General features: G+C 31.1%; 2 protein-coding genes across 5 annotated transcripts in view; one reads left to right on the forward strand and one right to left on the reverse strand.

Moving 5' to 3' along the window:
* The first annotated feature begins 1,827 nt into the window (after nt 1-1,827).
* LOC145328947 (uncharacterized) overlaps nt 1,828-26,856 on the forward strand; it is a 38,286-nt gene continuing 13,257 nt past the window's right edge. For all 3 annotated transcript variants that reach the window (XM_080172913.1, XM_080172914.1, XM_080172916.1), the window contains exons 1-8: nt 1,828-1,912; nt 2,688-2,743; nt 8,910-9,034; nt 9,507-9,585; nt 10,013-10,070; nt 13,974-14,068; nt 15,289-15,438; nt 15,838-15,909. In XM_080172913.1, coding sequence (XP_080029039.1) covers nt 1,854-1,912; nt 2,688-2,743; nt 8,910-9,034; nt 9,507-9,585; nt 10,013-10,070; nt 13,974-14,068; nt 15,289-15,438; nt 15,838-15,909 — 694 coding nt within the window. In that variant the 5' untranslated portion in view covers nt 1,828-1,853. The remainder of the gene's footprint in view (nt 1,913-2,687; nt 2,744-8,909; nt 9,035-9,506; nt 9,586-10,012; nt 10,071-13,973; nt 14,069-15,288; nt 15,439-15,837; nt 15,910-26,856) is intronic.
* On the reverse strand, nt 18,654-24,692 carry LOC145328945 (lysosomal proton-coupled steroid conjugate and bile acid symporter SLC46A3-like). 2 transcript variants are annotated; one of them, XM_080172908.1, is made up of 17 exons: nt 24,383-24,692; nt 23,760-23,990; nt 22,940-23,044; nt 22,421-22,475; nt 22,047-22,144; nt 21,807-21,964; nt 21,586-21,660; nt 21,361-21,462; nt 20,822-20,873; nt 20,592-20,642; nt 20,350-20,467; nt 20,197-20,264; nt 19,911-20,024; nt 19,689-19,785; nt 19,445-19,575; nt 19,040-19,087; nt 18,654-18,954 (listed from the first exon to the last, which is right to left on the reverse strand). In XM_080172908.1, the coding sequence occupies exons 1-17, from the start codon at nt 24,502-24,504 to the stop codon at nt 18,885-18,887; spliced, it is 1,695 nt and encodes a 564-aa protein (XP_080029034.1). In that variant the 5' UTR covers nt 24,505-24,692; the 3' UTR covers nt 18,654-18,884. The 2 variants fall into 2 exon arrangements, with proteins under 2 accessions (XP_080029034.1, XP_080029035.1); XM_080172909.1 differs by having other exon boundaries at nt 23,760-23,987; nt 24,383-24,638.

The raw sequence follows: 26,856 nt of genomic DNA on the forward strand, positions 1-26,856 counted from the left end.
TTGATACACAGATTAACCTCATTCATCTAATAATAATTAATCTTGCTTATAATCTAATTTTTGGAGATAAAGTCTCCATAAGATAGATATTAATGCTTTTTAGTACTGAAGCTACTTTATAAGTTAACTAGCGGCTTCGCCCCTAGCCTCTAGGGGCTTTGCCCCAAGAGGTTTGATCAACCTAATTTTTGTATTTTAGATTTAAAAAGAAAAAGTAAAAAAAAATTTTTTTGGGGGGGGAGGGTATTTTTCATTTTTTGGGGGGGTTGGGGGTGTCCCAACCCCCGAGAAAATAGCTTAAAACCATCACAGGACCAGTAGGTATATTCCCTGAAGAGTAGAGCCCAATCGGTTCAGTGGTTACTGAGATCTTAAGCTTCAGACGGACAGACAGACGGACAGACGGACAGACAGACAGACAGACATCGTTCTACTTTGTATTATAGATATAGTTGGACTGTATAAACAACGTTCACGATATTGCTGTGTGTCTAGGTTAAAAAATGTCACACACCTCTTTTTGACTTTGAATATGTTGAATTTGTAATGTTGGTACTTTAGAGGGGTGTATCCAACTCCCCGCCCCCCCCCCCGATTATTAAATATTACCCTAAAGATTCTCGTAACCCCCTGGCAAAACCCTCTGCACGCTACTGGTTTTGGTATAAACTCAACTTTTCAAGTTTTTTGTTGCTGTTCTACTTATGATTATCCTATACCTTTTTAAGATGCAAAGCTTTTCTATAATTAAGGTCGGTCAGTCCATACGAACGCCTGCCCGTACAAATCGGATAGCTCTTATCGTTAATCAATGCATGTTAGAAGTATCCTATCGATTTAAAATTTGGCATGGCATCTGAAGTAGTAAGGTCCGTTTTAGCTTAGCAATTCTATAATCCAGGGAGTAAGGGAGGGGACAATGGGCAATTAATTCAATATAAGAGTTATCAAAGAAAGGGCATGAAATCCAGTTTAATCCAATAAATTTGTAGGAAATTATAAAGGGATTGTTAGTTGAATAATAGATTTCCATAGCGTCATGTAAAGTGAAATCACAACTTGTTTTTGATGAAATATATTGAGATTTTTTGGTGTGATTTTTATATTAAAAGATTATTGGACCCGGCCAGCTGCTAGCAAGAATATGACTGCCCCTTTTTATTCTGTTTATTTCCCTTGCCCCTTGCCCCTTGCCCCCACCTCCCTTCTCCCCGTCTGCTACATTCCAAACTAACACAACGAGTGTTTATTTCCCTTGCCCCCACTTCCTTTATCCCTTCTCCCCGTCTGCAATATTCAAAACATACATAACGAGTAGCGGCATTTCATGCGCAAGTCCCAAAACTCAGTCAGAAACTGCTAAATTCTTGCACATTCCCTTTAAGCCAGTCCCCAAAGTCTGAGACTCCTAAAAATTAAATATTCGATCAATTGTCCCCTCACTTACTCCCTGCTATAATCGCTATTTGAAAGACCTAAGGTCGATCTAAAATATGTTGATTTTAAATATTTTTGACAATAATTAATGTTGTGATATAATTATCCTATTTTTGGAATAGTTAATAATTTGAATTTTTCTAATTATTCCTACTAAAACAAGGTAAAATGTTATATGAAATCCATCTCTATTATCAAGTCCTAAAATAAGTATGTCCCTAAACAGTATTCGTTATTAAGGAAATTTAGCAACAAATTTATTTGATTTGATTTATTTTGATTATACTTGTACATTTATGTTCTGCTTTTTTTAGTTCTGACACTCTTCGCTTGATAATAACACATTAAAAAAAAAATTATTGTAAGTATTAATCTATATATTTATATTTCAGAGCTTACTAGAGAAGTGAATCAAAATGCGTAACGTTGTTTTAGGTCTTACTATTTTTGTCAGCTTTGCTGTATGGAATGTTAGGTAGGATTCTTTTTATGTGTTTGACTATCTGTTGTTTGACTGTCAGTAATGGAAACAAACCCGCGATCGTTGCTCAACACGTAGCGCATCCTCTCAGTAAGGTGATAGGTTCGAATCTCGGACCAACACCGCGTCATAACTAAAGACATAAAAATGGTTCCTACTGCTGCTATTTCAGGTGCGCGACCTCTCAGACAACGGTCGTGCAATCAAAGGTTTGGTTGTCTGTTGGATGTTACTAAACCTAATATCGCATACCATTACACATGGATAATGCTCTGGGTTCTCTAGATGATCACTTAAAATCGAAGGAGAATCCCGCCCTTACGAGGTAATGATAATTAGGATAAAATGTTTCTTTACAATCTTTGAATAAAAAAAAATATCTCGCCTCAGCAAAAATTTCTTTGAAATAGCACCATAATCATGGGAGTTTTAGAAAGTCTCTGTAATTTTTTATAATTTGAAATCTAGTGCTTGAGCAAAATATCCAATATAATAAAGCTGAAAGTTTTTTTTTGTCTGAAGCTTAAGATCTCAATAATTTCTAAGCTGATTGTGTGCAAAATTTTAGGTAAATTTCAAATAGGTCCCGTGATAGTTTTTGGCTGCTTATGTCAGATACAAAACCTGAGATGACTTAAGCTATTTTTTTAGCTCCTTCCTGCCTCCATTTTAAATAAGGAGCCTCCCTCTGGATGGCTAGGGCGTAGCCGCTAGTTTCTCTATATATTTTTGACCTATGGCTCATTTAAGAAATATATTTTTTGTTTAGTGGTTCTGAGACTAAAACTATCCAAGAACTGACCGAAGAACAACTTTTTGATGAAGGTGAGTTCAAAGAAATAGATGTATACATGCCTTACCCCAGCAGGAGGCCCTAATCTTTTGGGACCTAAACTTGCAGTGCCTCAACCATGCGGGGAAACCCTGTAACCAATTTAACCTAATATAGCCTAGCTAGGGTAAAACACGATTACTTTAACGAAAATCACCCCTCCTTAAATTCAATCAAATTCAATTTATTTTTAAAAGTATATAGGTAGATTGTGTGGTCAATAGACACTTTTAGGCATATAAATAAATCTATACTATAGATGTATAACCAACCAACTACCTGGATCACCCTGTTGGGGACCTTTCTCGTCTGCTTGCAAATTGCTTTTTGCTCTAGTGTGGCGACTTGGCTGTGTTAATATTCCCGACGCTATTGGTTGATTTTCAAAGACCCAATTGAAAGTCTCCCCTCCCCCTTTTGTTTTACTCTAATGATTAATACAAATGCCCTTTTAAAACTGTACTCTGAAAGACAAAATATTTTGCTAATTTTTGTTCTTTATAACCTAAGAGTTTAGAAACATTTCTTTTTTTTGAATGATTTTACATATTTACATTTGTTTTTCATATTTTACAAAGATATGTAAATACACAAAAAAGAAACATATTTGCATTTTAAAAATTGCATTGTTTCATTTTTTTTGCAAAGATTCTTTAGTCATAACTAATTGTACGTCTACTATTTGTTTGTTATTTGATCAAAATAGTTTAGATTACTAAACCAACATACTTACAACTGCTTAGCAACATTCGTTTAGTTTAATGAATACGCAATGAGACAATATAAACTTGCTGTTAACTTTTATAAATATATTCTATTTTTCTTTCATTCAAACCCGTTGCTCAATTCATTTAAATGGGTGGCCTTATATTTGACGTAAAATATTAATATTTGAAGTTAAGAACAAGGATGACGAAAAATGCGCGAAAAATTATTTAGAATTCATGTTAATACTTATGTAAATTGCTTCATTACTTTCTTTGAATTAGAACATATTTTAAACATACTTTAAAATCAACCTGAAAGAATAGTTATATCAAGTAAACAATTATGTAGTTTTATAATGCTTAAAAACATCAACATACTGACTTACTTGCAATGTTTATAGAGTTACAGGCTTTCAAAATTGTACCTTTTTGGTACAAGAATCATAATCAGAAAGACGATTCAAGAATGCCTGAACTAACATAGCTTTCGGACAGATATACCCTAAATTCAAAAAGTTTTGCCTCTCAAAATGAATAACATTTCAATACATTTTATTTTGTTTAACTTTTAAAAGCTTTTTTCTAACTTTGTTGGAAACAATGAATATATGATATCAATTACTTTTTTCTTCAAATATTTACACTTGACTAAAGCTTTAAGAGTGCTGAGCCTGTCCTTGAAGGAGCTTCTAAAAAAATTCAATAATTGCGAAAAGAAAATCATACAATATACATATGTAATCAAAGATAGTTGAAGTCAAGAAATCTGGAATACCAAGAAATTCCGATTTTATACTCAGTGAGGCTTAATTACTAGCTGGAACTGCTGCGTGAATAATTTTGAGACTACTGTTAGCCGCGCGACTGTGACTGCCGAGCCCTGGAAAAAAGAAAGAAAGTACAATACATTCTATTCTTTTAAATGCGTTGTAAATGTAAAAAAAACTTTTTTTTGCAATATCTACATTTTTAATATATTCTTTTACAATATTTGTTATGTTTTCCTTGATGGATTTTCCTTTTTTTGCAAACTAGCGGCCGGCTACGCCGCTAGAAGCCTCTAGGGGCCTTTAAGGTGTGGTTGGGGGTGGAATGTCCGCCCCCATATTAATTTAGGTTTTATTTCTTTTGTGAAGGTGGGATAATTTTGGAAAAGTGGATATAACCTTCCCAAAAATATTTAAATACCTTCTCTGAACCTTTTAAAAGCTGCAATGTAAAGTAGAACCATATCAGTTCAGCGAGATCCCTCACTACAGACAAAAAAGCTTACTTTTTTATATATTAAGATATGATTTTAAAAAAGCATTTCCTAGTGGCTTTATAATAAATCTAAAGTCTTTTTTCTAGCAAAAATGAAACAAAAAGGAGAAAAAAAATTGATAAATAAATAAAACTACTTTGATGATTATAGATTAATATAGATATTAAGTTATAAAGTTAGCTTAATGTTTGTTATCATCCTTGTAGATAAGTACATTTTTTTAATGCATGTTTATAAAATTTTCACCATATTCGTCATTATTATTCAAAAAACCACTGACTATTAATATCATATTCAGAATAGTTGTTTATTCAAGTATGCAAAAATTTATGCAATATAGATTTTTACTTTTTTACTAAAATGAAATTTCATACGGTAGAACAAGCGAACATGAAAACTTGTAGAGTGTCATAACTTTATAATGTGCAGAATATTAACTAAAAGGTATAAAACAAATTACTATAAATTTGTTGCATAATCGGGTAAATACAGGACTTGATTAAAGAGATGCCTTGTACTTTATTGTTCTTATAATATTAATTGAAAATATTTTAATCTTTTTGGATTCTTTAAAAACAAAATTTAGTTTGTGTTATTAAAGAAACGCTATACCAGAAATAGATTTGTAAAAATATATAATCATTTTTACAATTATGTTCAGATCTTGCCAACTTATTTATTAAACAAGGATGACATCTATTATAAATCACATAGCAATAATAAAGAAAAACTATATAAATATTTTACCATAAGGTTGATATCATGCTGAATTATTTATAAAACAAGGATGACATCTATCGTAAAAGGATCAAAAGGATAACAAACTTATTATCAACAGTGCAGTAATATAAAATTAAAACTAAGAATTAGTTGAAAAACTTATTTTTCTATAAGACAAGTATGCCAAATCCCATACCAATACCAAAGCAAAATAGGATATCTGCAAAGTAGTAAGGAAGGAACCTATGCTGACTAACGTAAACTATTTTAGATAGTTAATTATAATATCTGTACCTAATAATCAATTGAATAGGATTTTTTATTCCTTTCCGCGGATAACTTTCCATAAAACCTAATTATAAATGTCATTAAACTAAATAGATTCTCATAATGCTAATTATGCAGTATATATTATAAAGTAGTTGCGCTAAGGCATTAAGTATGTGAACAGTATATTTTTGTCAATTTTTTTGTAATTTGTTTATTGATGTTTTTTCATGCTGAGCTCTATGTTGTTTCTGATGATTAGTTTCTAAATAGGTTTTTTTGGAAGTGTAATTAAAATAAAATAAAAGCATTTCCAGCATGGATTCTAAGCCGATTAATATCCAATGGTTTATAATCAGTCCTTAGCCGTAATGAAAAATCACGTCTAGCATCGTATTACAGACAATTTTCTTCAAATATTCAAAACTAATAAAACTAATATTAGTTTTATCAGACCGGACCTTCGGTCCCTCGGGTCTAACAAAACGGGTTTTATTTTTTTATTTTAATATCCCCGGAAAGCTGTACATAATAAGATGCAATAAAAAACTATTATTCTTGTCAATGCATCTTATTGGCGTTATTGTCATTTATCTTATCACCAAAATTTCTGAGAATTAAATGTGATACGAAAAAATGCTTCATAGTGAGAAAAAAACCTCCTTTTATAATGAATCTTTATGTAATTATGATCATTTCATAAAATATTATTGCTGCGTTGCTAATCGACAATCAATTTTCCATATTAAATACATAATGCAAATTGGCAAATTCCCTCAGGCTAATTCAGTGGACTGCAAGCAAAATTTTTTTAGGTAAACATTTTTTTATGAATATATTATTAGATTAGGTGCGGGGATCTTAAGGGATAAGCTAATAGTTTGTATTAAATTGAAATTCAATACAAATAAAAAAAAATCATCAATTCAGTAGATCAATCCATTGGTGGTTAAGTAAGGTTATGTAATGTGGAGCCCCGCAATGCAAACATGGACTACAAACATTTTTTTTTTAATTTTAAGAAAGAATTGTTCTGGATGGGGGAGGGTTATGGCGGACCAACTGTAAATTACGAGATTTTACTAATAAATTTAATAAAATAAACAGTTCCTAAAAGACGATAATCATTGTTAAAACAAGGATGATACAGCTACAAGCTTATAAAACTGAAAAATAGTATATATTATAGTTGAATTTGATAAAAATACATCGTAATCTATAATACAAAGTAGAATGATGTCTATCTGTCTGTCCGTCAGTTTATCCGAAGCTTAAGATCTCAGTAACCACTAATCCGAATGGGCTCTGCTCTTCAGAGAATATACCTACTGCTCCTGTGGTGGTTTTAAGCTATTTTCTTGGGGGTGGGACACCCCTAACCTTCCCCCCAAAAAAACCTTCCCCACCAAAAAATTATATTTTTTTTTAATTTTGCCTGAAGTAATTTTTGAGAGGGGGAATTACCATTACCTATTGGGGCGAAGCCTTCAGAGGCAAGGGGCAAAGCCCAGTATTGCAACGATTAATTAGAACCTGTTTCGAGACATACTAAAAAAAACACGGAAAATTGTTTATGATATGATATTTTCCTATTTTATGATTTCAAAAAATACATTTCATCCGAATTGAAAAACAGAAAGCCCCTTTTTACAAGTTAGCTTCGCTTTGATAAAATATTTAATTTAATATTGAAATTAATCAAGATCAATTATAATTTATCAGTGAATTGCAATCCATAATAATTCCTGGAAAAATTTAAGTGTTCTGTCTATGTATCATTATTTGAATTTTATACTACAAAGAAATAGGATGTTTGTCTGGCTTTATGTTCATTTGTTTATCAATCTATATGTCTGTCAGTATCTGACATAATTTTTGTGTACATTGTTCTTGTCAATGGATATAGTATATACGTGGTAATTAGATTGATTGTATGGACCTCTTTATTGGTCAGCTCGTACATCCAGAAGGAGGGGATGGGAGTTAGTAATAGGGGTGGTTGTGTGGTATCGTTTTTTTAGCCAGCTTCGTAAATGACTTTATTAGAGTACCTGAAAATCTGGCGCATTATCTAATAAAAGTGGTAATAACTGACTTATTATCGACTTTGCAGCTACATTATTAAAACAAAATATCATATTATGTAAATAATTGCAATTTTATCACGTTAAGACCATTAATTGAGATGATATGATTTAAAGTAGCACAATTAAAATCACGGATAAAAGAAAAATAATATGTTCATATATTCAATCAAACGAGCAGGTTACTATTGGACGTATTTTGTTTAGTTTTAGACTAGTCCCCAAAGTTTTATAATAACATTCTTATTCGTTATCCAAACAAATAGGAAAATTTATAATCGCCTTACTACTGTTTTATTGAAAAGGCATTAATGGAATACCCTTAAAAGTAGGAATGAAAATTTTTTTGTGTTAAGTACCACACAAACAATCTCTTCCCTAAAAACCTTAATATTACCATTTTTGTGTATTTTACTTTCCATTTTTCTCTGAAACCATAATATGAGAATATTTACACAATATGTAACACCATTTACCAATTTTATTATATCATAAAAATATTAAAACATAAGAATCATCGAAGCTAGCATATTACTGCATTATCTATATATCAATGATATGTATCATTTTATCCATTTACTCAGGGGTAAACTGAGAGGTTCTAAAGTTTTTAGGGGGGCAATCTCATGTATATTATAATTTGCTCTATATATTTATCTCAAAATCTATCCATCTATCTATTATAGTAACAGAAATTTCTATAGTAAGCCAACTGAGAAGCAAAAAATGCATTAACCTTTCTATTAGATATATGTATATCTCTCAATCAATCCATCTATCTATCTATTCTAGTAGTTAACCTGTCAGAAAATCAAACATCTAATTTATCTTTTTATGTATCTATCTATCTCACAATATATCCATTTATCTATCTATTCTAGTATCAGAAAGTGATGTAGTTAGTCCGTCCAAGAATCTAACAACAAATATATTTATCTATCTATCTATTCTAGTATCAGAGAGTGATGTAGTTAGCCTGTCCAAGAATCTAACAACAAATATATCAATCTAACTCTCAATATATCCATCTATCTATCTATTCTAGTATCAGAAAGTGATGTAGTTAGCCTGTCCAAGAATCTAACAACGAATATATCCATCTATATATCTATTCTAGTATCAGAAAGTGATGTAGTTAGTCTGTCTGACAAACAAACAGTCCACGTATCTCCAAGACACGTCCTGCCCAAGAAAAAGAAAGTAAAGAAGTACAAGAAAAGAGTGAAGCATAACTATCCATCTAGGAAATTAGCTTATTATTATATATTCGATAAATACTGTCTTTTGTATGTTTTATATTTTTGGCTATATATTTATCTATTTATCTTTATATCCATCTTCAACCATACAACCATCTCATTATGTATGTCCATTAAAACTATAATTTTAAAAAAAATATCAATTAAGCTTACTATGGATAGATAATTGGTACATGGCAGCTTTGTCTAGTTCTTGATGCTTGCCGGGTCTTTGTTTTTTCTGCTAAATTGGCTAGGAATGTGTTAGAAAGGTGTCTATAGTAAGGTCTTTAAGTGCCCCATCAGAACTCTAAACATTTTAAAGTCTATATCCAAGATTAAGGCGGAACTGTTATGTCTTAACGATTAATAGGTCTCTTATTTCCATGCTCAAATGGTAAGGACTGAGTTAGAAACAAGGGTAAGGTCTATTAATCTATCAACCATATTGTAATAAGCTTGATATAAAAAAAAACAGTGATAACGAAGGCGACATTTTTCTATCAAGTGAAATAGATGAAGTCTTCAGTGAAGAAGGAGAAAGACTTAAAAGAGGTAAATATTATTTATAAATTCATCCATAGATATTCATTTTTGTTGTGAAAACTGTGAATTTGACAGCCTCGTTGAATTTAATTGGTGTGAAAATGACAATAAAAATGTGTTTAAGATAGCAGTAAAGGTGTAATTTTGACAGTGGATAAAAAAATTATTGCAAAAAATACAGCAAAAAAAGAAATTGGCAAAAACTCAACAACTGTTTGACAAAGACACAGTGACCATATTTTTGCTAGTTGTACAAGTGGCAGCAACACAATTTATCTAGATATGGGTAGATAATAGAAATATAGATTGAGAGCTAAAGAGATAGATAAAAGGAATACTCATTTTTAATCACATCAATGTTAGAGGTTTTTTGAAATTTTGATTATGCCTACTATGTCATTTAAAATTGAATTATTATATTTAAAATACATTATAGGTGGAAAAGCAATTACCTTCGACAATGCTGAAGAACAAATATCAAATGAATATCAAAGGTAATACAAATCTTCCAAAATATGAACAAAAAATCTTCCTAAAATGAAAAATTCTTTGGGTTTTTGAAAATATTCTTAAATCTTTTTATTTAAAATATCAACGAAAGTTTCTGCAAAAGATTGGATGGCAGTTTCAAATAAAAGTTTTTAACAACAAATTTTTATGTGATAAAATTATCCGATTGATCTGATTTTTAGAATACTAATTCCTGGGACAACAAATTACAATGTTATATGCGAAGCATCTCTATAATCAAGTTCTAAAAACTTAAGTATGTCCTTAAACATTATTCTGTATTTAAGCAGTTTTCAACAAATTTACTTACAATTTTGATTCGACATTAATACATTTATGTTCTGGTTTTTCAGTTGTGGCACTCTATTAATGTTAATGTTCGTTTGTCCTACCGGTTTAGAGCTTTGCTCTTATGGATGTTGCCATCCTTGTTTACGTATACAAAGCTTAAACTAATATATGAAAACAAATATGACTTGCTGTTACTGCATATAGACATAATTGTCCTTGTTACCACCTAATTTTGAAATATATTAAAAAAAGAATGGTGAGTTTTTCGTTTGTTTGTTTATTGCTTTAGGTTAGGTTATATTGGATACTGCTGGGTATTCCCACAGGATTAGTGCACCACATTAAGGACACGCTGCAGAGCTTTGGCAAAGAAAGAAAAAAAACTATTTATAAACATGTTCAACTGTCACTTTGTGTTAAAGCACCAAAACGTATTCGTGTATAAAATATGCATTACTCCAATCCATCTTTTTCTCTCATGCACAGACATATTTTAATCATTTTAATCAATTGAAACATGATGTCTTGTAATGTTATGTTTTGATCCAATTTCGTAATCTTATAATACAAAGTAGCTTGATGTCTGTCCGTCCGTCCGTCTGTCCGTCTATTAAGATCTCGGTAACCACATAACCGATTTGATTTAACTCTTCAGTGAATATACCTACTGATCCTGTGGTGGTTTTAGGCAATTTTCTTGGGAGTGGGACACCCACAACACTCCCAAAAACAAACCCCCGCCCCCATTTTTTTTGTTAGGTAATTAATTTAAGATAATTGTAAAATTAATGGTCGCAGCACCAAAAGTACTTAATATTTTTTATTACTTCTTTAGGCAAAGCCCCTAAAGGCTAGGGTCGATCCGCTAGTTCATCTATAAATCGAGGCTCAACAATTTAAAATTCACCTAAATACAGGATACTTATACTTACATTTTAAGACTTGATTATAGAGATGCTTTGCTTATCACATTGTGTCTAAGAATCAATATTTCTATGTAGATTCATTACTTTAGCCTTGAGATAAAGAGAGAGATAGTTCAATGGATAGGTGCTTTCCCGTCCAGTGCTTAGAGCAAAGAAGCTAAATAGAGGTTTTTTTTCACTTTAGAGGAGATTTGTTTTACTAATATGATAAAGAACGGAAAACCGAAGCTAAATAGACAGAAGGAAGGACAGAAGGACATAGTCACCTAATTTGTAGCTCCGCTACTTAAAATACAATACGAAAGTATATTTACAAAATGTAATATATTTTAAATTCTTATTTTTTTTTGAATATCTGTCAATGTTTCGTTGTGGACTCGCATGGAAAAATATAATAATCCGTTAAAAGCTTTTTCAATGCAATTTTACATATTCAAATATCAAGAATTTAAGGATAACAAAATTGTGGTTTAGTTATTTATCGCATCGTATTATAGACAGTTTTTCCGCAGATATTAAAAAAATCATTAGATTTGAACCAGTTTTTAGCCCGATGCATAATTTTTCAGTATGGCTGAGAACCGGTTCTAATCCAAGGGGTTACCAATCGGTTTGGAAGCCATACTGAAAAAATCCTTAATTATTTTTTTTAAAATTCTGAATTTGATAGTAATTTTGATTGCCTGAACTTTTTCTGTAAATATATTTTTAGTGTCTTAATGTATTACGCGGTTTGATCCAATATGTCGACGTGTTTAAACTTTTTCAGTGTGGCTTTGAAACCGATTAATATCCGCTGGATAAAAACCTTTTCTCCACCATACTGGAAAAATCACGTTTAGCATAGAACTACATATAATTTTCAGTGAATATAAAAATAAAAATAGAAAAAATAAATACACATTTTATTAGCCTGTGCCTTCGGCCTCTCAGGGCTCAAAAAACTGGTTTTAATCTTATTATTTTTCATTTTAATATCCATGGAAAGCTGTCTATAATACGATACGATGAATAGCTATTGCTATGACATGTACCGGATTAAATATTAAATTGAAGCGTCACTATTCTCTCCTTCCCTGGTTAAATATACACCAGGGATCTAAATGGATAAGACAATGGCTGATAAATAATGTACAACCCCATAATGATACACACATTTGCCCCCTTCTGTAGATTAAAATTAGTTGTTGAGATGTTTGAACACTTAATTTAATGAACCAATCAAAGATCACTGAATTCCACAAAGTTATTAACCCTTAACGGTCGGGGCGACGCCCCCCCCCCCCCATCCGGTTTTTTCTATCTCATTTTCTGTGTGTGAAAGATAAAGAGCCCAAACTGCTTGACTTTTTAAGTATGGGTATGACACATAACTGAGAGTTAGAATTTTTTGAATATCTCCATCCTGGCGGGCACAGGATGCCAGCAAACCTGGCAGGGTCATCCAGGTAAAGAGCAAAAATATTTTTTTTGACTAAAACAAAGCATTTTATCATAGCAAAATTCTAAAAAATCCTCTAGTAGTACATCCTTATATAAAATACAGGTGTTCAAGTCACTTTCAGGTTCCAGGTATGATCCTGCAGATTCTGATCCTCCAGGTCTCCAGAAATCTTTAAAAAGCTCCTGTGGCCGCAATTTTTGACTTAGAGACTTCAAATTTCAAACTTAAGCCTTTCTTATATGTCTACATAACGTATTAAAATTTCATGAAGATCCGCCGCCGTTTTCCCGCTGACTGCGTTGGCTGGCAGCTGCCAAGTACAGTTGCGGCCGCTGAAATTTATATTTTGATATTTCTAATGTAAAATTTACATAAAGATAAACATTTTCTGGAAAAAAAATTTTCTTCTAGCTTCAAAAATAAGAAAATTACAGCCGTTTGAAATTTTTAAGTAAAAAAAGACCTAAAAACAAAGGTTGTTAAATAAAAGGGTGAAGGACGCGAAAATTGACTTAGACTTATAAAAGGTCGGAAATTCACTATCAAACAGGGGACTTGCACTAGCTCTAAAAGGAACTGAGATAATAAGGGGGGGCGTTCAACGCCCCCCCCCCCTTGACTGATTAAGGTGCGGCAAGGGGCCCGACTGTAAAGGGTTAAACCAACGAATAAGAAAATGAAATTTTGGGGACGAGAGTTACAGATCATTGTCCCCTCTCTCTCTCTGAATATACACAGTTTTAATATGCGTGATTCATGTGCGTGTTTTAACTGTTGAGTTTAATATCATACATTTTTTTTACATTTTTTAAAACTTAAAAGTTCCAATTAATACAGTGAGTTTTTAAAAGGAAAAAAGTATTACTTAATTTAACCCATATACCATTGACAGAAATTTATGATCGTTAATCTTTTTTATTCAATGTATTGGGGAGGGGCATAAAAAGAAATATTTTGCTGTTTTCAACAAATCATATCTCAAGTTATAGCCCTCTATCTTTCACACACAGCAAATGTGATAAAAACTGGAGGGGGGGGGGGAGGGGGCGTTCAACGCCCCCCCTCTAATTGTTAAGGTTTAATCAAGTTTGAAGACGTAAGTATTAAGCATCATACAATTTAAATTAAGGGATATTGTTTCATACTTCAAATGTTTGACTGTTTGATTGTCAAGCTTCTCTTTTACGGATGTTTTCATCCTAGTTATTTATACATTTTGATTTCAGTGGTAACGCGGAATCTGGAGTTGTGTCCCTAGAGGCAGAGTCTCCAGAGCATGATTCTTTACAATTGGAAATACAACTGGAGAAAAGAAAAGCAGGTATACAAAATATTAGCACATTTATTTCATACAATATTTGGGATCTAAAGGGATAAGACAATGGCCGATAAATTGATTTACATACCCAATGTTACTGCACAAAATTACCCACCTATTGATTACAAATTTTTAGACATGTCACTAAATGAACCAACCAATCAAAATTTTCTCAAGTCCGCAAAGTTGTAAAGCCATTGAATAAGAAAATATTTATAAAAGTTTGGGGACTAGTGTATTAAACAGTCCATGGTCTCCTTTCTCTCTGAAGAAAATAACATATTTGCACATTTATTTCATAAAATATAAAAGGTAATATAGAAAATAAATGCTTTTATGGCTTCCAGGGATCCTAAGGGATAAGACAATGGACGATAAATATATGTTTATCCCCAATGACTGTAGATTACAATTATAAGTTACAAGTTTGGACATTGCTAACAATCAAGATTTAACTAAAGTACCCAAAGTTTTTAAGATAACAATGAAAACCTGCTTTGGGTACCAGTTGGATTTATAGTGAATGTCCTTTGATGTGAATTATACTGGTACCCAAAGTAACATAAACTCAATTTCTAATTTGTTGGCTTGAAAACTTTGAACACTTTCTTGTTAGGTTGATTTTGTTACTAGCCGTGACTAAAAATAATTTTAATGTACAGAAGAAATATTTGATATATAAATTCGGCGTTATCCTCTTGAAATTTTGAATACCCCTACTCCCCCCCCCCCCCCCCCCCGACAACGACGAACAACTATTTTAGGTTAAGTTAGGTTTTAGGCCAGGGAGCCGAGCGCTGCGGCTAGGTGGCAAAGGGACCGAGCGCTGCGGCTAGGCAGGCATGGGGGCCGAGCGCTGCGGCCAGAGTTCTTAGTTCGCTGTCGGAGGGGGGGGGGGGTACTCAAATTTTCAAAATTGAAAAAAAAATTTCTAAGAGGATAATACCATAAATTCGAGTAAAAAAAGCAAAAACATATATGTAAGTAAAAGTTATTTATCGCACCATATTATAGACAGTTTTACGCAAATATTCAATTGAAAAATTTTTCCGCCCCATGGGGCTAACAAAACTTGTGTTTTATCTATTACTTTTTTAATATTCATGGAAAATTATCTGTAATGCGATGATAAACATGAATTTCAGTATGGCTGAGAACTGGTTCTAATCAGGCGGATAGTAATCAGTTTCTAAGCCATACTGAATATGCAACTACTGTTTCAGATACTGATTCCTATGATAATTATGATGAAGACTATCTTCCTGAGTACACTGGCCATAAACCTAATTCCAAGACTGCTGCTGCAGATGGTGAAGTAGTGGCTATACCAATTGACAACATTCATATTGAATATATTGAGAAAAATAGTGGCGAAGGAAAGATAATTTTATACTTCTTTACTAAATAACTTTTAATTAAATTCAAAATTCATTATATTAAAGCAAAAGGGTCTATGTCTGTGTGTGTATACCAAAGTATCTCGCTAACCACTGATTAACCGATATGGATCTCCTTTACAGGGCAGCTTCTCATAGGTCCAGGGAAGTTTCATAACTATTTTGGGGGAGGGCATCACCGCCCTCCAAAGATTTTGATAGGTTAATTTAGGTTAGGTGATTGTCCCACAGGGTTAGGCAATTTGCCCCGCAGTGTTAGATCCCCCCGCAGGGGCTAGAAATAGGAGAAAAGCTACCGTGAAAAGAACGAAGAAACGTCTCTTAAGAAAAGTTTCCACGAAAGGGACTATACCCCTATAAAATTATCTTTGTTGAAAGGATTATTAAGTGGCAAAGCATTGAAGAGAAGTCCATCCTCTCAACTGGATAAACTTCCAGAATATACAGGTTAGTAAATAAATACAAATTTGGTTCATGAAGCAAAATTACCAATCATATCCTTCTCAGTAATATGAAATGTCCAGATGACTTTTATTATGATCAATGACCCAATAGTCATATTTAACTAAACACAAAATTAATAAACTTTGGATTCTTCAAATTACATATTTAGTTTCAATCCTTCAGAATCTTTATTTTAAAATTTTTTTATAAAAAATTAAATATGTTAAAAAAAATTCAAAAATTTTTGAGAAGAATTTTGTAAAGATCATTAGAATCTTTCTGAAGTTGTTAAAGCATAAAAGTTAAATAAAATTAAGGTAAAAAACGTAGTTACTATATAAAACATCATTATTAATTTATATTTTTCCATAGCTTTCTGTACATCATTACACTACTAAAACTAAAATAAATATATAAAATGATTAAAAATTTAATTCAAGCACAAACTTATGAAGTCGGTAAAAATAAGCAAAATTTTCTGTGTGCATATGCCATTATTGGCTGGGAACCATGAACCCAAGACAGCAACATTAGACAGACACAACATTCTTTGATAAATAGCAACAGCCACCAGTTCTCTTAATAAAAAAAATCAATTCTTTTCATAAATGACAAATTAAACAAGTTATTAAAATTTCCTAATTTGAGAATTTGAATAATGGGGTTGGGATGCCAGGGTAGGTTAGATTTTAGTGTTTGACACTCGGTTTGTGGGAAGGCACCAATTTTTACAAATAGTGTTTAGTTTCATTTTTTATCACTTGCATATAATAACACAATTTTTTAAATTTATCTGTTTTTCAATATATAAAAAAATATACCTTGAACGTTGTAAAATTTTGCTGCGGTTAAAAATATCAGTGCAGTGATTCCAATAATTGTAACAACATATTTGTTGAAAATATTGTGTTCACTTTCATTGCTTGTTACAGTGACATTACCATTGTCGTTGTTATTATTTCTGCTACCCGAGTCCTCATTACTTTGTAGAGTTACAGATGCCTCTGTGTTGTCAATTGTATCTAAACTATCAGAATCATGTTCCAAATCTATTATTGCTATCTCATTGGAATTAGTCTTTGTGATATTAACATTAACTTTGTTTTTGAAAATGTTGGAAAAAATGTTCTTTCTAATTTCAGTTGTGTTTGCCCCTAAATAATAAATGATAACAGTCAATATTATTAGAAACACGAATAAAGGTTGTAAGGGTGGAATAGATTTTAAATCCTCCATCTTATAATCACCAGGAATACGCTTTAGAAGATTAACTACTTCTTCTTTATTACACAAAGATCCATAGAAAGGAATTAGTAAAAAGGTTATTATAATTGTTACACTGATAATTAAAACATTTGTAATCTTTCTCACTTTATCATGGTCCATTTCCAAAAAGTTTGTTGTGTTGACCTTAGCCAGAATTTTGAAAACAAAGATTAACCAAAGTAGGCACAAATTGACCAACTCAATGTTAATTATGCTCATTAATGAACAGGTAAGGTTAGGATAACTTTTAAAACCATTGGCTAACAGATCCTCTAAGAAAAATATAACCAAATTCTGTAAAAGTTTATAACCTCTTACAAAACACATTCCTATGATCATGTCTTGGGCTAGAAAGGTAAGCACTGTTTTTCTTATAGGATCTATAGATTCATAATAGTACCATATGATAGCAGCATATAGACAAAATATTAAATAATAACCTAATTTAAATATATTCATTACCCAATATGGTACAATTTGTTGGCTTAGGATTAAGCAAACAAATGTAAAGCTAGGAACCAATTTACTCAATAATTTCCACATTATTGTAATGTAAATTCAATGTGATTTGAATGAGTGCTGATTTATAAACTGCAAATAAAAAAAAATATCAAATTTGATATATAACAAAATGTTTATAAAATTGTTTGGTTGCTTAGGTACAAAAATATGAATGTTTTCTGTTTGCATTTTGCATCAAATAACATGAATTTGTACAGTGAAATGCGCATTTTATTACATTAGAGATATTTATATTTTTTATTCGCTAGTCCATAGGAATTCTGAATCTTCAAAAATCAAAATAACTAATATACAAAAGTGTTAATGATTGTTATGACAGTTAGGGAGTTGAATCCATTTTTATAGAAGCAGAAATATAATCTATGATTATGGTTTGGACCCTCTAAAACTGTAATCTACCCTTCCACTTTCCCCTCTCTTGGTGAAGATATCTTCAACGCCGATACGATTTTTGAAATATAAGATTCCACTTTTGTCTCTCTTGTTAAAGATATCTTCACCAAGAGAGGCAAAAGTGGAATCTTAAATTTCAAAAATCGTATCGGCGTTGAAGATATCTTTACCAAGAGAGGGGAAAGTGGAATCTTACATTTCAAAAATCGTATCGGCGTTGAAGATATCTTCACCAAGAGAGGGGAAAGTAGAATCTTACATTTCAAAAATCGTATCGGCGTTGAAGATATCTTCACCAAGAGAGGGGAAAGTGGAAAGGTAGATTACAGTTTTAGAGGGTCCAAACCATAATCATAGATTATATTCCTGCTTCTATAAAAATGGATTCAACTCCCTAACTGTATGAATGCACTACTTAAAGGGTATAAATTATCCTCATAGGAAATCTTTATCAAAAGGGGGCCTGACATATAAGTTAATTTGTTACTACCACATGACAGTTAATATTAGTTTCATTACAGATTGTTCAATTGTTAACTTCATGCTTACCTGATTTTAAGTCAAAGTATTATTTGATAATTCTATTCTCTTCCCCAATTATTCCACATAAGTTCCCAATTGTAAACCATTTGTTTTGCACAATTCAAAAATAATCTTTCTAATATATGTACTTTTTTTTATTTACTAATACAATATTTTATTCTAAATGAAGGGTTAAATATGGAAGAACTGAAATTATTTAAATATTTATCACATACAGTATAATATCACAGTTAGCTGACATATTTTACAAAAAATTAAATAAGTGGAAGTAACAAAGGAGTTCTTTCAGTATCTCCCTCAATAGCTTTACCTCTCTTTTGTAACCTGAAAATTAAATTTAAATATCTTATGATTCAGGAATAAAATACAATAATGAAAATATTTTAGTACAGATTATTTATTTACATACCTGGATACAATAATAAAACAAACAACCAGTAACATAGACATTCCAGATCTAAAAATAATATAATATTCATCAAAAGTTTCAAACACAAAAAAATATTCAATGAAAATTGTCATTAATTAATAATATTATTTCAGAGAAACTTTCAATAACTTTCTTAGATGCTAATTCTGGATATACTTTGTTAATTAAGAAAAAAAAATAAGTTTATAAGTTAAACAGTAACATGTACTGAATGCCTACTTGATTAGTGATAAGTTTTAAGATAAAACAAATAGTTTCTCTAAAGAAGGAAAACTACTCACAATCAACACTCAACTTACAATACCCTTTTTTTGACATTATTATTTTAAACTTTTTCTAAATTTAACCACATAATTTTACTAGGCTACTAAAATAAAAACTTACTTTATGTGATACACTGTGCTTGGATATGTGTCTACTGTAGAATTGTAAACTGTTGTCATTATTGGGGCAATAAACAGAGGAATAACATTTTCAAGCCCACCATAAACACTGTAGATTTGTCCCAACTCCTCCTATCATACAATAATTTATACAATAATTTATAAAAATATACTGATTTGATGATTTAGAAAAATTTCATATATCCTTACAATTTCATATTTATAAAATGATAGAATAAGTTTACCTTAGTGACAATTTTTGAAAGTATTGATTTGCAAGAAGCTCCAAACATGCTGACAAGAGCCCCCCACATAATGCTAATCACAAACATCATATCTGTCCTAAAACATCAAATGATATTGATTATTGCTATTTTAAATAAAAATATCTTTAAATCATTTTTCATCTGTTTTGAGCCTATTCTTAAGTTTTCAGATAAAGAGTTTTTGAAATTTAGTGAAAATACCTTGTGAGAGCAGCAAATATTTGAGAACCAAACAAAGATTGTGTTGCAAGCATTCCAATAAATGAATCAGGCATCTCACAAACATAACTCAACAAAGGCAGTAATAATACAGAACTAGAAGAAAAAAATTAAATTAAAAGTCATGTTATTTTCTAGTATGGCTCCAAAACCGATTATTATCCTCTAGATAAAACAAGCTCTTAGCCATAGTAATAAATTACTTATAACATCATAGGATTAATATATGTTCTTCTCATTATTTCTTAAAATAAGTATGTGAAATTACCTTAGACATTTCAGAATGGTAGAAAGACTCATGGCTTTACAAAATGTTTGCTCATTCCATCCTAATACCTATAACATAAATTTCTCATTACAGCACTAAGCTTGAAACTAAAATATAATATTTCTTGTGAATTTTTCTTTGGAGATCAATTACCTTTCTTGTGTAGATGTAGTCAAAGTCAGTAATGACAATAGCAGCATATTCTACCATAGCAAACATAACAAAAGCAACAATCATTTGGTCTACTCCTGTTCTTTTTTTGAACACAGATCTATACAAATAATTATTTACTTAAAATTTTCAAAAAGGTAAACAATATTTCCAATGTTAAATTTGTCATTATACACTATACCAAATACAAATTAATTTGAAAAAGTTTAAATTTCATATAATACCTAAATGTTGAAATTGGATTGATTTTGACAGATGTGGATTGTTCAATGTTTCTGAAAAGAGAAAATATACAATTTAAATATGAACACTAACGTACAGTATATCTTACAGTAAATATCTTAAAAAAGATAATTTTTCAAAGTTCAATGGTAAGATTAACTACCTAGTGAAATAAAACTATAATCATAATGATGTCTATAAAATATATTTTCTTTATATTAAACTTAGTTACCTATTGCTTAATGTTATTGTTCCTTTCAAACAGAAAATTACCAACAAAAGATCTAAAAATACATTCGTTTTAAAATTTAGATTTCAATAAAATACTTTAGTGATACTACTCATTTGCATAAAAATGTCTTGAGTCTAATCAAACAGTCTAGCTCTGAAATGAACATTTTTTTAATATTTGCCTTTTAAAGATAAGCTTTTAAATGTTTTTGAGTAGTTTTCCTTATTTCAAAGAAAATTGCAATTATCTTATCTTTTGCCAGGGATGGTTAGAACATTTGTCTTTAAATTAAACTGAGCTCAAACTTTTTGGAAACTTAATCCATTGCATTGGTTGACTTTATATCTTAGGGGTCTATGTTTTTTTTTATTTACTCAGTCACAAAGTAACTTTTCAAACTAAAATTTTAATCTACAAAAGAGGTAATTTATCATAATTGTGTTATCCTTTAAACCTTTCTTTTCAAATAAATTTATCCTATATTGATGTATTTTCCTTATATTAAGACATTAAAAAAAAATTAAACAAAATGCTCTAACCTAAAATGAAAAGACCAAGAGAAATTAGATAAACTCCTTGATATCCAAGCATTGAAAATAATGGTCCAGAAATATAGGTTCCAATACTCATAGCTGCAGAAACTAAAAAGAAAATAAGTTTTAAATGACAATTTGATCATTTAAAATTCAGTGGTTTCAAGTATAGAAAGTAATTCATAAGAAAATTTGCATGTAATTTTGTTTACATTTATTGTTAATTATGACCTGATGCATCTAACAATGAGTATCTTGTTGTTCTAGATAATTCACTTGTTGTATCTCCTATGTAAGCATAAACACCTAAAAAGGAATTTATTGAGCATATTTGTGAACATAATTTCTTCATAATTAAATTACAAAAAGGAATTTCAAAGGTTAGTAATCTAAAATAAAAATTGATAATTTTTCATTATAATATTGAAGTGTTATATAAATCCTTTCCTTACCCACATTAAAAGATGTAAAACCACCAAAACAGGCATAAATATTCACCAATAAGATACATTCAGCTGGAAGGCTCCAATAGTTGACATTTATTAGGACAATAAGAATGGCAACTATGAAACCAAACAATGGAGGTATCAGTGCTATCTTTCTTCCATATCTGAATAAACACAAGTAGGAAATGGTTCAAAGTTAATATTTTTTGTTTTGTTTTGTCTAAATAGCATGCAAGTACATTATACCTGTCTGATAAAGGTCCAATGATGAAAGCTATTATCATTACAGGGACACTGCTCAATAAAGTTCCATACATGTTCAACTTTGTAACCTCCTTTTGCACCTAATGAAAAAAGAAATTAAAAATTATTTATTGCATTGTATTATGAACAGCTTTCCACAGGTACAAAAATGTAAAAATATGAGATTAAAACTAGTTTTGTTAGCTCTAAAATACAGATTACTAAACTGGTTTGAATATTATAATTGTACATTTGTAGAAAACTGGATATAATAAGATACAAGACATAATTTTTCAGTATGGTGTAGAACCGGTTCTAATTCCAGATGATATTACTTGGTTTGGAAGCCATAATGGAAAATATATTATAAATATTACCTGATTTTCAGCCAAAGAACTGTTGACACTTGATAAATTTCCACATACACTGTCACTAAAATGAAGATTCATGTAAACTTTGTTATTTAGAAGTTTGCAACAGCTACAACATATTTCTTAAAAGGGGGGAGGCGGATGTGCCACTTTTTGAAACCAAAACTAAAAGACAACAAAGGAACTCGACTAAAAAAAGAGTTACAGGTCTGAGATTTTGCATGGCAGTTGCTTTATAGGGGTACAATATGGAACTGTGAAGAAATGGCGGCGCAACCGCCGAAAACCGCCGTTTCCCGCCGAATTTATTTTTGCAATTTCTCGGCGGTTTTCGGCGGTTGCACCGCCGTTTCTTCACTGTTCCATATTGTAACCCTATAAAGCAACTGCCATGCAAAATCTCAGACCTGTAACTCTTTTTTAGTTGAGTTCCTTTGACTTTTAGTTTTGGTTTCAAAAAGTGGCACATCCGCCTCCCCCCTTTATAGAAATATAAGACAAATAAGATCAAATTTATATGCTTACCTATAATTAAATGTGTTACTGCAGACTTTATCAATTAAAAGATTTGTGTTAATAACAATGATGAGGCCCCATGCTAAACTGAATACTGCTGCCACTAACTCAACTCTGAAATTTAATAACATGTACAAGCCATCACATAATAAGTTTCAAGGTATATTTTCTATATAGGTAGCTGCTCTCAAAATATCCTGCCATAAATTATTGTAAATAGGATTTTGAAGTAAACATCTAATCTAAAAATTTGGATCAACTGCAGTTTACGATAAAATATTCCAAAAATGTATGATTTTTAAAGGCTGCTAGCTGCTAAACGCCTAAACATACAAATCATACCCGCACACCATTTTAAGCGGCATATAAAGGCCTACACATATTCTGGAATAACCAAGATCCATTAATGCACAGGGAAAGCTTCACTGAACAAAAAACGCGTAAAATAGGTATTTTTTGCGTATTTCTCTGCACTGCGAGATAATTAAGCATTATTGATTGCAGGCTATCCCAGATTATTTGTAGGCCTTCGTATGCCGTCTAAAACAGTGTACGTTCAGCCGTTTGGCAGCTAGCATCCTTTAAATTCATAGATTTTTGGAAATATTTGTTACCAGGAATATTTTACCGTGAACTGCAATTGATCCAAAATTTTAATTAATAAAATGGAACATTTTGACTCTTTTTGTAATAAACATAGGGTCTTCATCAAATAGCATAATGGACAGCAAAAGCTTTATATTGATTCATTCATTTTAAATGTTGAAATAAAGGTATTTACTACAATTTTTTTAAAAAATCTAATAAATTTTTTTTTAAAGTTACTCACCCAAAAATTAGATGAAAAACTGCTTTCAACTTTTGTTTTGAAGGATGACAATACTGATGTAAACAGCATGAGTCTTCTTCATTATCACTATCACTGTCAGATGTATCACCATCTATACTATCATATGCAGATTCATATTGTTCATTAACAGGTTCAGTTATGATGTCTTCGCTATTTGATGTGGCAAAACTTCCATAATTTTTCATTTGGTTTTCTGTACTTCCAATGCTACTAAAAAGTTTCAAAATTATATTTAAAAATTATAAATTCAAAAACTCTTCAATTATTGAAATTTATTGGATCATGGAAAGAAAACGAAATAGCAGGTTCTGTTGTATTTTCATGCAGGAGACTCTTACCCTAAGTGGCCAATTTCCAAACCCAGCGATGCAATGTATTAACATTTACCTAGCCTAACCTAAACTTAACCTAGACAGATGGACAAAACAAAGTATATATTAGATGGGCATATGTCATAGGAATCTTCACTAAAAATTTCAGCTGTCTATCTTGAATAGGAGCCGAGAAAATCACGTTTCGCCCATAGCGTTACAGACTGACGGACGGACAGACGGACATACAAAGTGAATTATAGAGTAGCTTCGCTACTAAAAAAAAAGAACCTGTTAATTTTCTCCCCATAGATTTCCATTGTTTCGGTTATACAACTAGCACCTTCAGACATATGTCTAGATTTAACTGAGACATCAATATTATTAATTTGGCTTGTTGATGGTAGAGACATTTTAAAAAGTATTCACTAATACATTTGATATGATAAACCACTTTTTTTTATTTACTACCAATTCTATATGACTTCTAATTAGTAACTTGTATGCTGTAAAAAGTTTTACTACTTTTACTGCATTAGCTTTGATGTCTAACTAAGATTATTGCATCCCAATTAAAAAGTTGTTTTAGTAGGAGGAAGTTGCACAAAAAGGGAAGGAAAGAGTTTTAGTTGCTAAAGCTGGCGCCCAATTCTTATTTATGTGTGATGTATCTTTTAAACCTTTTACTATGTCGCCATATGCTTTAACAAAGAAACTAAGTTACAAAAAAAATTAGCAAAAGTATTTCATAAACCAGTAACGAAATGCTTCCCCAATTAATTTTTAAAAACACATAAAACCCCTCTTTGAAGGGGTAGGCCGATACAGGTATAGGCATAAGAAAAAAATGTCAACCCCACTTTGTTTAATTTTATTTCGAAAATTGTGAGGGTGCTTTATTGATAGTCATTTCCTTTGAAGAAAGTATTGATATGTCAAGTTTCATTTCTATTTCTACAGGAAATTATTCATTTTTTTCAATATTTTAATAAATTAGGTATTTATATATCCGAGAAACTTTATAATCAATTTAATATGTAATAATATAGATTTAACTTAGTGCTGAATAATTTCAAGTTAATGGTTAGTTTCAAAACATTAGGATACTTATATATTACTTCTTAAAAGCATCTACGCCCCTAGCATCTATGATGTCGATATTTAAAGGGACAGAGAGCATCTACAATAATAGCTTTAAACCATTGAGAGACCTAAATATTAATATAAAATAGATTAACACCATAACAGGAACTATGTGATGCCTACCTAAAATAGAAAACCTAATTGGTTTACTAGTTTTTTAAAGATCTTAGGCTTCAGACAAAAAGCCTTACTACTTTATATAATAGTAATGCATGCATTATTTTATGTATCTACAGTTTTGTTTGGACATAATTTCACTATTTTTATCACTGGGTAAAATGTACAAATCAAAATGAACATTTGAGTTCCATCATGTAACACTAGTTATTATGCAATAGTATACTGTACAATAAGATATATAAGTTGGAAGGAATTTTAATGTTAGAGGGAGATTGAAATCTGCATCAAATTTTTAGGATTTTTAAAAAAAAAATTCGTTTTTTGTATAATTCTTTATCTAAAAGCGGAAATGCAATTTAAGTTTATTTTGACCAATAGGATAGGTGGATTGGAAACTACCTGCGCTCTAATTGGTTGAATGATGTACGACACTTAAGCTTCTCCAAGCAGAGCGCAGATAGTTTTCCATCCACCAATCACAGATGTAAAAATTAATAGACTTAAATTGTATTTCCGCTTTTAGATAAAAAATTATACAAAAAACGAATATTATAAAAAATCCTTAAAATTTGATGCAGATTTTAAATCTCCCTCTAACATTTAAATTCTTTCCAACTTATATATCTTACTGTACAATTTGTAAAATAAATGATTTTTTAATATTCAAAATGCTGTACATAATCAATAGCATATTTTATAAAAATGGATTTATGTCTTCCTAAGAAAAAAATAATAACAAATTACAAAAGTATTCAAGTTATGCTTTTCAGGAAAGCTGTACTCTATTAATTCATTATTATTCCGACAGCTTTGAAGTCACTTTTTTCTGATTTTGACATATCTTTGGTGTTTTTGGTCCAATATTCAAAATCAAAATTAAAATTTCCCGTCGTCGTTCTCAGGATTATTGTGTATATAGATGAAGAGACACATAGCTTTATTTTCAAATTTCACTTATGTTTTATATTTTCTGCTTCTTTTGAAGATAGATTGCTGTTTTTTATAAAAAAGGTTTATTTTCCAAACAACATCACTATACAACTTACTTTGTCTGCCAGTCCATGGGTCATGCCAAGGACGTCCAAGGGGGGGGGGGTAAAGTGGTGATTACCCCCCCCCCCCATTTAAAATTTACTCCTACCTTGGAGGTGCCGTATGCACCCCCAAGCATTTAGGAGGGGGTATTTACCCCCCCCCCTCAAATATTTTCATTACTGCATATTTAATAGAATTTCATAATTAGGTAGGTACCTTTTTACATTATTAAATTACCCCCCCTGAAATTTGTTGGCAGTGGTAAATTTTAGAGGGGGGGGGTAAAAATTTTTACCCCCGCCAACAAATTTCAGGGGGGGGTAATTACCCCCCCCCCCAAGCAAATTTTACCCCGGGGTAAAAATTTTTTTTGGGGTGGGAGTAAAAAAAATTTGCGCCATTTTATCCCCCCCCCAAAAAAAAATAATAAAGCTTGGACGCCCCTGAGTCATGCAAAAAAAGAAATA

This window comes from Acartia tonsa, chromosome 9, assembly GCF_053477335.1.
Source record: "Acartia tonsa isolate MP-2025a chromosome 9, ASM5347733v1, whole genome shotgun sequence".
Lineage (NCBI taxonomy): Eukaryota > Metazoa > Arthropoda > Copepoda > Calanoida > Acartiidae > Acartia > Acartia tonsa.